The following is an 11,894-nucleotide window of genomic DNA, read 5'->3' on the forward strand; positions in this document are numbered from 1 at the left end:
AGATCGGGGAGGAGGTTGCTGCAAAGATCCAGGCCAGGAATGTTGGAAGACTCTGGGCTGGGGGCCATGGGGTGGGGATAAGTGGTTCTATTTGATACATAATTAGGAAATCGTGTTTGCTGAAGATGCGCAGGAGAAGGGTAAAAGGAGTTTCTGGGAGAAAGAGGAAAGCGTTGAGATAGTAGGCAGGGTCATCACCAGGCACCAAGGAGGATAAGGGGTCAAGCTCTGGACATGGAAGTCACGAGCCTGGCACCGGATTCGGGGCATGGCCGGGAGCCAGGGCAGAGCTCGTCGTTGGCAAACTCAGAGTCAGCCCATCCCCCGCCACCCAGAGCGCGTCGGCGCTAGGACCTCGCGACTGCCTTCGACCCTGAGGACGCCGGCAGAGGCACGCATGCGCGCTGTTCCGGCAGGGGTTGTCGTGGCGCAGGGGGCGGGACCAGAGGCGGTCACGTGAGGGGCTCTGGGCTGCCGGGTCACGTGACCGAGGCACAGATCAGCTGATGCCGGAGGGTTTGAAGCCGCGCGGCGAGGGAGCGAGGTCGCAGTGACAGCGGCGGGCGATCGGACCCAGGCTGCCCCGCCGTACGCGCCTGCGTCCCGCGCTCCCGCCCCAGCATGACAGCCCCGGCGGGTCCGCGCGGCTCAGGTGAGGGCGCGGGCGGCACCGTGGGGCCCCGAACTCAGGCGGGCGGACTGTTTCTCCGACCTGGGGCAGCGGAGCTCCTAGTCTCTTTTTTTCTAAGCTCCAGCGCTGACTTTTCACGGTGGAGAAATGGGCAGACGGCTCCTAGAACTTGGGCGGCGGGTGGGCACCAGCCTCTCCAATTCTTCCTCCTGAACCCAGGCTCTGCTGGGTTCCCAAACTCAGGCAGGGATCGCGCCGTGCCGCCAGCTTCTCCTTTTGGGGCGGCGAGGTTCCTGGGATTCCCACTGGGAGCCTAGGTTCCGATTGCTCAACTTCGTCTGGAACTCAGACAGCGGGCACCAGCTTCTCCAACCCGCACGTGAGACTCCCAGGCTTCCCCTCCTGATTCCAGGGGACAAATGCTCAGCTTCCCTAAGCTCAAGCCTGGAGAGCTGGAGGGATTGCCCCCAGGCGATTAACTGAGTTTTAGCTTTCCAAACCGCTGGAAGCGCAGCCTTCTTAAATTCGGGCTTCCAGCCAATTCTGATGCCACCCCTCCTCGGGGAGGCTGGAGGAAGACCCCTTGTGTTAGCTTCCCCTTCTGGAGCTAGCTGGGGACCCCTACCTGATAGATGTCCCGGTGTCCCAGCTAGTAGGGTCTGGGGTGGGTTAGCTGTAATCTCAGCTCTGTAAGCGGGCCCTGCCCTCTGGCTTTGTCGTAAACAGCCACAGCAGCATCTCATTGCAAAGGGAGGGGCCGGGAACTTGTCCCTCTCTGCAAGGGAGGTTCTGACAGTGCACACATTTATCCTGACTGCTTTGCTAGGCAGGGGGCCAGGCCCTAGAAAGCAACACGGGGCCAGGCCCTAGAAAGCACATCCCCATGGGGGTGTGACAGGGACAGTTCTGGGCTACTGTGACTGGTTTTGACTCCAGCAGTTGCTGAAAGCTTAGATCTAACCATTAGGCTGGAAAAAAATAAACAGTGATTAGAACAGCTTGTGTTTGCTGAAGAGGTCTTTATCTGCTGTGTCTCACTGAATTCTCAGAGCAGCTTCGGGATCTCAACCTCAAGGCTCAGGGAGAGGGTGGACTTTTTTTTTTTAATAAACTTTTTTTTGTTGCCCAGGCTGTAGTGCAGTGGCATAATCCTAGCTCATTGTAACATCGAACTCCTGGGCTCAAGTGATCCTCCCAACTCAGCCTCCCGGGTAGATGGGGTCCCAGCTACTAACTACAGGCATGAGCCGTCACACCTGAGTATTTAAAAAAAATGGTTTTTTTTGTAGACAGGGAGGTCTCGCTGTATTACCTAGGCTGGATCCTCCCACCTTGGCCTCCCAAAGCCGTTGGGATAACAGGCATGAGCCACTGAGCCCAGCCAAGGGGTAGCCTTTTCAAAATTTCCACTCTTCAGATGAGGAGATGGAGGCTCAGGGAGGTACCTGGAGTCAACCTACTGTAAAGTGGCAGGTCTGGGATTTGATGCTAGGGCTGCATGATTTCCAGGAGCTGGTGCTTTTCAGGGAGATAAAATGAGTCTTTAGCGAATGTGTTCCATTATGATTACTTATATTGTCAATTACCTCTTCTCCAGGTCCTTGGCTTCTGAGAGTGTCAGCTGATGGGCCAGGTTATAATGAACCCAGAGGTCATCTTTTGGGTATTTGTTCAGACAAACCTAGAATACAGGCTGAGTTCTATGCTCATGTCTGGAAGCTGGAGTTGGGATGAGCCCAGCAGCCTTGAACGCCCAGTGAAAAGCCAGTGGGAGCAGTTCATTCTCTCCCCACAGATCAATAACGGGAACATTGATGAAATGTTCTGACATTCACCATGGACCAGCCCCTGTGATCAATCCTTCATAAACATCCAGTCCTTAGCGTTCCCATGAGACATATTATTGCCCCATTTTGCAGATGAGGAAACTGAGGCTCAGAGAGCTGGTGAGCAGGAGGGGCAGGAATCAGCCCAGGCCCTGCACCTCCCGAACCCGAACTCATAACCTCTGAGCAGGACGGGTGCATAGATACCTACAATGTCACATTTTCCTGTTTTCTTTGGACCTCTCAGAGCTCTTCCTTGGCAGGAGCATGGGGACATGAAGATAGGGCGTGTGCTGCCTTCCTGGTTGGAGAAAGGGGAAAAGGGGAGTTGCCCAGGCCTCACCCCAGTGCCCTCTCCTGTTCCCACAGAGACCGAGCGGCTTCTGACCCCCAACCCCAGGTATGGGACCCAGGCGGGGCCTTCGCCAGCCCCTCCGACACCCCCAGAAGAGGAAGACCTTCGCCGTCGTCTCAAATACTTTTTCATGAGTCCCTGCGACAAGTTTCGAGCCAAGGGCCGCAAGCCCTGCAAGCTGATGCTGCAAGTGGTCAAGATCCTGGTGGTCACGGTGCAGGTGAGGCCAGCCAAGCAGGGGCCCCAGCCGAAGGCCACCTGTGGCTGCTGTGCTCCTTGAAGAGAGTCTTAAAGCAGCACTTTGGGAGGCCGAGGCCGATGGATCCCTTGAGGCTGGGAGTTCAAGACCAGTCTGGCCAGCATGGTGAAACCCCATCTCTACTAAAAATACAAAAAAATTAGCCGTGCGGGTGCCTGTAATCCCAGCTACTTGGGAGGCTAAGGCAGGAGAATCGCTTGAATTGGGAGGCAGAGGTTGCCGTGAGCTGAAATCATGCCACTGCACTCCAGCCTGGGCAACAGAGCAAGACTGTCTCAAAAAAAAAAAAAAAAAAAAAAAGCTGACTCTGAGGCTCTGAGAGGTTAGGAGACTTGCCCAAAGTCACACAGCAATAGAACATTGGGAGCTGGGATTTGAACCCAGGCAGTCTGACACCATGTTGACCCAATGGCTGCACAGTTAGCTCTCCCTCCCCTATGCCAGACCCTGTGCTGGGCTCTGGGAACCCCAAGATGAATCAGACCCAGCCACTGCCCTAAGTACTTACTTCATGTTTTGGGCTGACTTTAGCATGTCACCATGCCTCTAATTTTCCCTCTGAAAAGGGACCCAATTGTCCAGGCATGGTGGCTCCAGCCTGTAATGCCAGCACTTTGGGAGGCTGAGTTGGGTGGATCATTTGAGGCCAGGAGTTTGAGACCAGCCTGGCCAACATTGCAAAACCCCGTCTCTACTAAAAATACAAAAATTAGCTGGGTGTGGTGGCAGGTGCCTGTAACTCAGCTACTCAGGAGGCTGAGACAGGAGAATTGCTTGAACCCAGGAGGTGGAGGTTGTAGTGAGCTGAGATCATACCATGGCACTCCAACTTGGGCAACAGAGTGAGACTCTGTCTCAAACAAAAAAGAAAAGAAAAGGGACCCAGTCATGGTACTTACCCTGAAAGTTTGGGTTTAACACAGAATCGGACATCCAGTAAACATTTAATGAACATTAGTCCCTGCAGTGAGATAGATGAGTCCCCACCTTGTGTTGTATGGGGGAGGACACAGTGGTGGGCGTGGCATGGAGCTTACGCCAGGAGGTGGGGTGAAATTAAAGCAAAGAAATGCACAAGTGAAATCCGTGTTTGTGGCCCAAGTTAGCAGGGCCCTGCCCCACCCCAGTGGACATCTGCAGGGCCCTCCCTGTCCTCTTCCAGGGCTTGGGCCCTGAGGGAGATACACCCCAACCCCCATCCTAGCCATGCCAACCTCTACTACCCTCTCCCCAGCTCATCCTGTTTGGGCTCAGTAATCAGCTGGCTGTGACATTCCGGGAAGAGAACACCATCGCCTTCCGACACCTCTTCCTGCTGGGCTACTCGGACGGAGCGGATGACACCTTCGCAGCCTACACGCGGGAGCAGCTGTACCAGGCCATCTTCCATGCTGTGGACCAGGTGCTGGTGGGCGGGCAGGTGCAGTTGGGCGGGCAGGTGCAGTTGGGCGGGCAGGTGCTGGTGGGCGGGCAGGTGCAGGTGGGTGGGCTGCAGAGAGCGGGCCGGACTCACAGGCCCTCCCCTTCTCTGCCCACAGTACCTGGCGTTGCCTGACGTGTCACTGGGCCGGTATGCGTATGTCCGTGGTGGGGGTGACCCTTGGACCAATGGCTCAGGGCTTGCTCTCTGCCAGCGGTACTACCACCGAGGCCACGTGGACCCGGCCAATGACACATTTGACATTGATCCGATGGTGGTTACTGGTGAGTGGGCAGGACGAGGCTTCGCTGTTGGGAGCCTGAGCTGCTGGGATTAAAATCAACAGCTGTGGCTGGGCACAGTGGCTCACGCCTATAGTACCAGCATTTTGGGAGGCTGAGGAGGGAGGATTGCTTGAGGCCAGAAGTTTGAGACCAGCCTGGGCCACGTAGGAAGACCTTGTCTCTACGCACAAACAAATTAGCTGGGCGTGGTGGCGTGCCCCTGTGGTCCCAGCTACTCAGGAGGCTGAGGCAGGAGGATGGCTTGAGTCCGGGAGGTTGAGGCTGCAGTAAGCTATGACCACGCCGCTGCACTCCACCCTGGGTGACAGAGTGAGACCCTGTCTCAAAAAAAAAAAAAGAAAAAAAAAAAAAACAAGTATGAGTGTGACTCTTGCCACGTAGAAAGCACCAGATGTTATATTTTAATATGGCTCATTCAGTAAAACATCCGCAGGCCCACAGAGTGCCAGGCCTGTAGGAATGACCCAACCCTGGGGAAGCACAGGGAAGATGGCCACTGGGGACTCTGGGGAGACCAGCCTGGCCTCCCCGGCCCCCTGAGGCCCTTCCCTGACTCCCTGTCCTTAGACTGCATCCAGGTGGATCCCCCCGAGCGGCCCTCTCCGCCCCCCAGCGACGATCTCACCCTCTTGGAAAGCAGCTCCAGTTATAAGAACCTCACGCTCAAATTCCACAAGTACTGCCTGCTCACTCGAGGGGGGCCCAGGGTGGGGGAGGCAGCACACTAGGCACTCTCACCCCAGCAACTACTTCCCTAAGGTGGGGACAGGGCCCCCCCGCCCGCACTGGTGCCTGCTGGGTGAGCACTTCCCCTGCCAGCTGCAGAGTCAGCACGTGGCAGGGGACGCTGGCACTTGGGGCCGGAAGGGACCCGAAGACGCCCCTGACCCTCACCCGAGCCTCCTGCCTAGGCTGGTCAATGTCACCATCCACTTCCGGCTGAAGACCATTAACCTCCAGAGCCTCATCAATAATGAGATCCCGGACTGCTATACCTTCAGCATCCTGGTGAGGCCCCCCGGGAACCCACAGGGCTCCTGAGTTCCAGGGCAGGGACCTGGTCAGGGAGTGTCTTGGGAGCACTGGCCAAGGGCAAGCGTGCGGGTGATGAGGGAGGGAGCCCGGGGTCTGTCAGGCCACCTGTCATGTGGACCTTGGGGCTTGGGGCTGCCAAGGTTTACTCTGCCCCCAACTGGCCCCCACAGATCACGTTTGACAACAAAGCACACAGTGGGCGGATCCCCATCAGCCTGGAGACCCAGGCCCGCATCCAGGAGTGTAAGCACCCCAGTGTCTTCCGGCACGGTGAGCCCCTGAGCCCCAGACCAGCGCTGACCAGGGGCCCTGGCCTGTCCTGGGATTCCCCAAGCCCCAGATCAGCGCTGCCTAAGGGCCGTGACCTCCCCAGGAATCCGCTGAGCCTCAGATCAGCACAGACCAGGGACCCCGTCCTGTGCTGAGATCCCCCAAGCCCCAGACCAGCACTGACCGGGGTTCTTGACTCACCCCAAGCAAGCCCTGAGCCCACTGACCAACCAAAACCAGCCGTGCAGCCCCCTAGGTCTCCACCCTGGCCTGGCACCAACGCTAGCCTCTCAAGGCTCTATGCCATCCTTGGCCCTACCCGCTCTGCCCTCCTCGCAGGAGACAACAGCTTCCGGCTCCTGTTTGACGTGGTGGTCATCCTCACCTGCTCCCTGTCCTTCCTCCTCTGCGCCCGCTCACTCCTTCGAGGCTTCCTGCTGCAGAACGTGAGGCTTCTGCGTCATGTTTGCCGGTGTCCTCCCCGCCTGGCCCTGGGGCGATAAAAGCCAGGGCTTTGAGGGTCCTGTGCCTGGTCAGGCCCTCACCCCGCCTGCCTTCTGCAGGAGTTTGTGGGGTTCATGTGGCGGCAGCGGGGACGGGTCATCAGCCTGTGGGAGCGGCTGGAATTTGTCAATGGCTGGTACATCCTGCTCGTCACCAGCGATGTGCTCACCATCTCGGGCACCATCATGAAGATCGGCATCGAGGCCAAGGTGCGTCCTGCCAACACCCTGGGCCCCAGGTCCCATCCCTGCTGTCAGTGCCTATCCGGTGCCATATCCTCCCCCAGGCCCCCAAAGGAAGGGCTGGGCCAGATAGGTTGACGCAGCTCCCACCCGCAGAACTTGGCGAGCTACGACGTCTGCAGCATCCTCCTGGGCACCTCGACGCTGCTGGTGTGGGTGGGCGTGATCCGCTACCTGACCTTCTTCCACAACTACAATGTGAGTTTTGCGCACGCGGCTGGGCCTTCCGCATGGTTACTCCACACCCTCCAAATAAATCCCTACACACTCAGCCCTCACCAGCCCCGGCCAACGGCCCCTTGCAAGCCTCCTCCTCCTACCTGCCCACACCAGATACATCTGTCACTGCACCTGCGCGGGGCCCCGGGAGCCTGCTCCTTTGTGCCCTCCCAGCTGAGTCTAGTCGTGCGTTGCCCTCGGACCCCCTCAGACATGGCCACGCCCCCTCTAGGCACCCACTGGCTCCCATGGCCACACCGGCTGTGCCCTCGGCAAGGCCCCGCCCCTCCCACCCCCATCTGGGTGCCCACAGCTGACCTGAGTTGTGGCCACACCCTCAACGAGGCTCCCTCTGCCCCAACCCAGATCCTCATCGCCACACTGCGGGTGGCCCTGCCCAGCGTCATGCGCTTCTGCTGCTGCGTGGCTGTCATCTACCTGGGCTACTGCTTCTGTGGCTGGATCGTGCTGGGGCCCTATCATGTGAAGGTACATCTAACCCCTGATGTCCCTGACATTGACCCTGTGACCTTGTCATTGACACTGTGACCCCCAGGTGACCCCTTGGTGACTGCTGGGAGTCTGTCCACTGTCCCCTGTGGTCCCTGGTGACCCTGACACTGACCCTGTGCCGTTATTGTTGTCACAGTTGTTGATGACCCTATTTCGACCTGGATTACTCCCCTCCTGCTCTATCTACCCAGACCCTAGGTCGGCCCTGTGACCCTGTCACTGACCCGTGGTCCCGGCCATTCACATGGGACCCCAGCCTGGGACCTGACCATTCACATAGTGACCCCAGCCTGGGACCCGGCCATTCACGTGGGACCCCAGCCTGGGTCCCGGCCATTCATGTGGGACCCCAGCCTGGGACCCGGCCATTCACAGGGGCCCCAGCCTGGAACCCGACCATTCACATGGTGACCCCAGCCCAGGACCCGGCCATTCATGTGGGACCCCAGCCTGACCCCAGCCGCCAGCTCCTAGCCATTTACATGGGACCCCAGCCTGACCCCAGCCCCCGGTTCCTGGCCATGCCTTGGCTCCCTCTGACCCCGCCGCCCCTCTGGCAGTTCCGCTCGCTCTCCATGGTGTCTGAGTGCCTGTTCTCGCTCATCAACGGGGACGACATGTTCGTGACGTTCGCCGCCATGCAGGCGCAGCAGGGCCGCAGCAGCCTGGTGTGGCTCTTCTCCCAGCTCTACCTGTACTCCTTCATCAGCCTCTTCATCTACATGGTGCTCAGCCTCTTCATCGCGCTCATCACGGGCGCCTACGACACCATCAAGGTCAGCCGCATGCACCCAGCCCCGAGCTCGGGCTCTGGGTGCCCTGGAGTCTGCCATGAGGGGGTCTTGGGGACACCGCAGGGTGAACAGAGAAGACCCCAGGAGAGAATATGGGAGACTCTGAAACCAAAAAGAGGGTGGTTCGGAATTGGGGGGCGCAGGGGGATGTCAAGGTGGGTTTGGGCCAGGAGGGGGCCTGAGTCGGTCTTTGCCAACAGGGCAACCGAGTCATAGAGTTTATTTATTTATTTGTTTATTTGAGATGGAGTCTTGCTCTGTCACCCAGGGTGGAGTGCAGTGGTGCGATCTTGACTCACCGCAACCTCCACCTCCCGGGTTCAAGCAATTCTGTCTCAGCCTCCTGAGTAGCTGGGACTACAGGCACACGCCACCACGTCCAGCTAATTTTTGTATTTTTAGTAGAGATGGCATTTCACCGCATTGGTCAGGCTGGTCTCAAACTCCTGACCTCAGGAGATCTACTGCCTTGGCCTCCCAAAGTGCTGGGATTACAGGCGTGAGCCACCACGCCCGGCCTATTTTATTTTATTATTAAAGTATTATTCTTTATTTTATTAGAGATAAGGGTCTCACTGTGTTACCCAGGCTGGTTTCAAACTCCTGAGGTCAAGTGATCCTCCCACTTTGGCCTCCCAAAGTGCTGGGATTACAGGCGTAAGCCACCACACCCAGCCTATTATTATTATTATTTTTTGAAATGGAATCTTACCCTGTGGCCCAGGCTGGAGTGCAATGGCATGATCTCGGCTCACTGCAACCTCCACCTTCTGAGTTGAAGCGATTCTTGTGCCTCAGCCTCCTGAGTAGCTGGGATTACTTGCACGTGCCACCACACCTGGCTAATTTTTGTATTTTTACTAGAGATGGGGTTTCACCACGTTGGCCAGGCTGGTCTCGAACTCCCGACCTCAGGTGATCCACCCGCCTTGGCCTCCCAAGGTGCTGGGATTACAGGCATGAGCCACTGAACCCAGCTAAGTCATACAGTTTCAATGACCTTGTCACTGACCCTGGGACGTTGCCATTAACATGGTGACCCTCAGCTGGCCCCATTCCTATGGCGGACCCCTAAAAACCCCACCCTGACCCCAGCCCCCAGACATGCCCCCGACTCCCTCTGACCCTGCCCAAGGTTAGCTTCTTTATTTATTTATTTATTTTTTGAGACGGAGTCTCGCTGTGTCACCCAGGCTGGAGTGCAGTGGTGCAATCTCAGCTCACTGCAACCTCTGCCTCCCGGGTTCAAGCGATTCTCCTGCCTCAGCCTCCTGAGTAGCTGGGATTATAGGCACACGCCACCATGCCTGGCTAATTTTTGTATTTTTAGTAGAGATGGGGTTTCACCATGTTGACCAGGCTGGTCTCAAACTCGTGACCTTGTGATCCGCCCACCTCAGCCTCCCAAAGTGCTGGGATTACGGGCGTGAGCCACTGTTCCCGGCCCAGGTTAGCTTCTGAGCAGTAAAACTGGGCTCAACCCAGGGCTGTCTGATTCCAGAAGCCATGCTCCTAACCCCTCTGTCCTCAGTTTAGTAGGGTGGCTGGGAACAGTAGTTTCCCTGCAAGCTGCAAGGGTCAGGGGACACAGCAGGATGCGGAAGTGGCAGGTAGATAGGATTCTTTCAGCAGATATATCTAAGGGCCAAGATCTGTGCTGGGTTCTGGGCATGGAGGAAAATCAGGTGTGCATGATCCGTCCAAGGCCTGTGGGCAAGGATGGCACAGGAACAGACATCCCATGACCAATGACCTACTTGTAACAGGTATGAAGGAAGAGTGGAAGGTTGCAGAGGGACCCCTGCTTTAGATTGGTGTGACAGTAGATCCAGGAGAGCTTCTAGAATGTTCTATCCATCCCTAGTCTCTAGCCCTATGCAGCTATTTAAATTTTGATTTTAATTCCGGCTGGGCACGGTGACTCACACCTGTAATCCCAGCCCTTTGGGAGGCCGGTGGGCGGCCCGGGGTGGGGGGGGGGTGGATCACCTGAGGTTAGGAGTTCGAGACCAGCCTGGCCAACATGGCAAAACCCCATCTCTACTAAAAATACAAAAAATTAGCCGGACGTGGTCGCAGGCACCTGTAATCCCAGCTACTCCGGAGGCTGAGGCAGTAGAATTGCTTGAACCTGGGAAGTAGAGGTTGCAGTGAGCCGAGATCAAGCCACTGCACTCCAACGTGGGCGACAGAACGAGACTCTGCTTCAAAGACAAAACAACAATTTTTTAAAAATTTTAATTCAAATGAAGTACAATTGCAAATTTAGCCCCTGACTTGCACCATCCTGTATCCAGTGCTCAAAAGCCAGTGTGGCTGGTGGCTGCCATATTAGACAGCATAGATATTGAATACTTCCATCGCCTCTAGACTGAAGAGATGGGAGCCCAGGGGCAGTGCACCGAGGGGAAGGAATAGTTAAAACAAAGGTCTAGTAGCCTGAAAAAACTTGGAGAAAAGATGGCCCCTCCATGAGGCCGAGTGAGAGGAAGGAAGCCTTGGCTGGGACTCTGCCACATCCAATGTCACCGGCAGATGGGTACACCCCCTTTTCCCCATGCATGGATTCAGCTGTCCCACAGACACATTGACTCAGGCCCTTGGAACTACTTCCTGTCTTGCCTTAGCACGTAGACATCACACACATGCATCCACTCAGGTGGGCAGACTCAGGCCCTGCTCCCACTGCTGTGCTCAGCGTGCATCCAGCTCACTCAATAGATGGTTTCTGAGCATCGAGGTCATGTCAGCCCTGGCTCTAGGTCTGTAGGTGCTGGACCTACAGCAGAAGGCAAAGACACAGACTGGCAAAGACACAGCTTGTATCCACGTTCAGGGGTCAGGGTAGGTCCCTCTGTGCAAGCAAACTATGGAACAACGGGTGGAGCAGGCCCAGCAAGTGCAAAGGCCCGGAGGTGGGAAGCGATGCACATATGGCTGGAGGGGAGGGCGGACTTCAAGGGCCTTGGAGGTTGGGAGCCACTTTCAGGCTGAGCCTCCCGGCTTCTCTCCCCAGCATCCCGGCGGCGCAGGCGCAGAGGAGAGCGAGCTGCAGGCCTATATCGCACAGTGCCAGGACAGCCCCACCTCCGGCAAGTTCCGCCGCGGGAGCGGCTCGGCCTGCAGCCTTCTCTGCTGCTGCGGAAGGTTCGAGTCCCGGGTCTGGCACATTCAGATTGGAGGTTAGGGAATGGGGAAAGGGGAGCGAGCCAGAGAAAACTGACGCCCCTCTTCCCTGCTTCCTTCCTCCAGGGACCCCTCGGAGGAGCATTCGCTGCTGGTGAATTGATTCGACCTGACTGCCGTTGGACCGTAGGCCCTGGACTGCAGAGACCCCCGTCCCCGACCCCGCTTATTTATTTTTAGGGTTTGCTTTTAAGGATCGGCTCCCTGTCGCGCCCGAGGAGGGCCTGGACCTTTCGTGTCGGACCCTTGGGGGCGGGGAGACAGGGTGGGGAGGGTGTTGAATAAAAGGGAAAATAAATGTGTCGTTTTCATTTTTAGCGCGAGGAGCAGTCCTT

General features: G+C 57.1%; 1 protein-coding gene across 1 annotated transcript; it reads left to right on the forward strand.

Annotated features, from left to right (window-relative positions):
* The first annotated feature begins 90 nt into the window (after positions 1-90).
* Positions 91-11,857, forward strand: MCOLN1 (mucolipin TRP cation channel 1). The gene is made up of 14 exons (XM_055371477.2): positions 91-652; positions 2,827-3,032; positions 4,306-4,473; positions 4,610-4,775; positions 5,364-5,472; positions 5,708-5,804; positions 6,002-6,101; positions 6,441-6,547; positions 6,665-6,814; positions 6,944-7,045; positions 7,433-7,555; positions 8,140-8,355; positions 11,390-11,520; positions 11,626-11,857. Exons 1-14 carry the CDS (start codon positions 622-624, stop codon positions 11,660-11,662), a joined length of 1,743 nt encoding a protein of 580 aa, XP_055227452.1. The 5' UTR covers positions 91-621; the 3' UTR covers positions 11,663-11,857.
* The last annotated feature ends 37 nt before the right edge of the window (positions 11,858-11,894 follow it).

The sequence above is a fragment of the Gorilla gorilla genome, chromosome 20 (genome assembly GCF_029281585.2).
Source record: "Gorilla gorilla gorilla isolate KB3781 chromosome 20, NHGRI_mGorGor1-v2.1_pri, whole genome shotgun sequence".
NCBI classification, from domain to species: domain Eukaryota; kingdom Metazoa; phylum Chordata; class Mammalia; order Primates; family Hominidae; genus Gorilla; species Gorilla gorilla.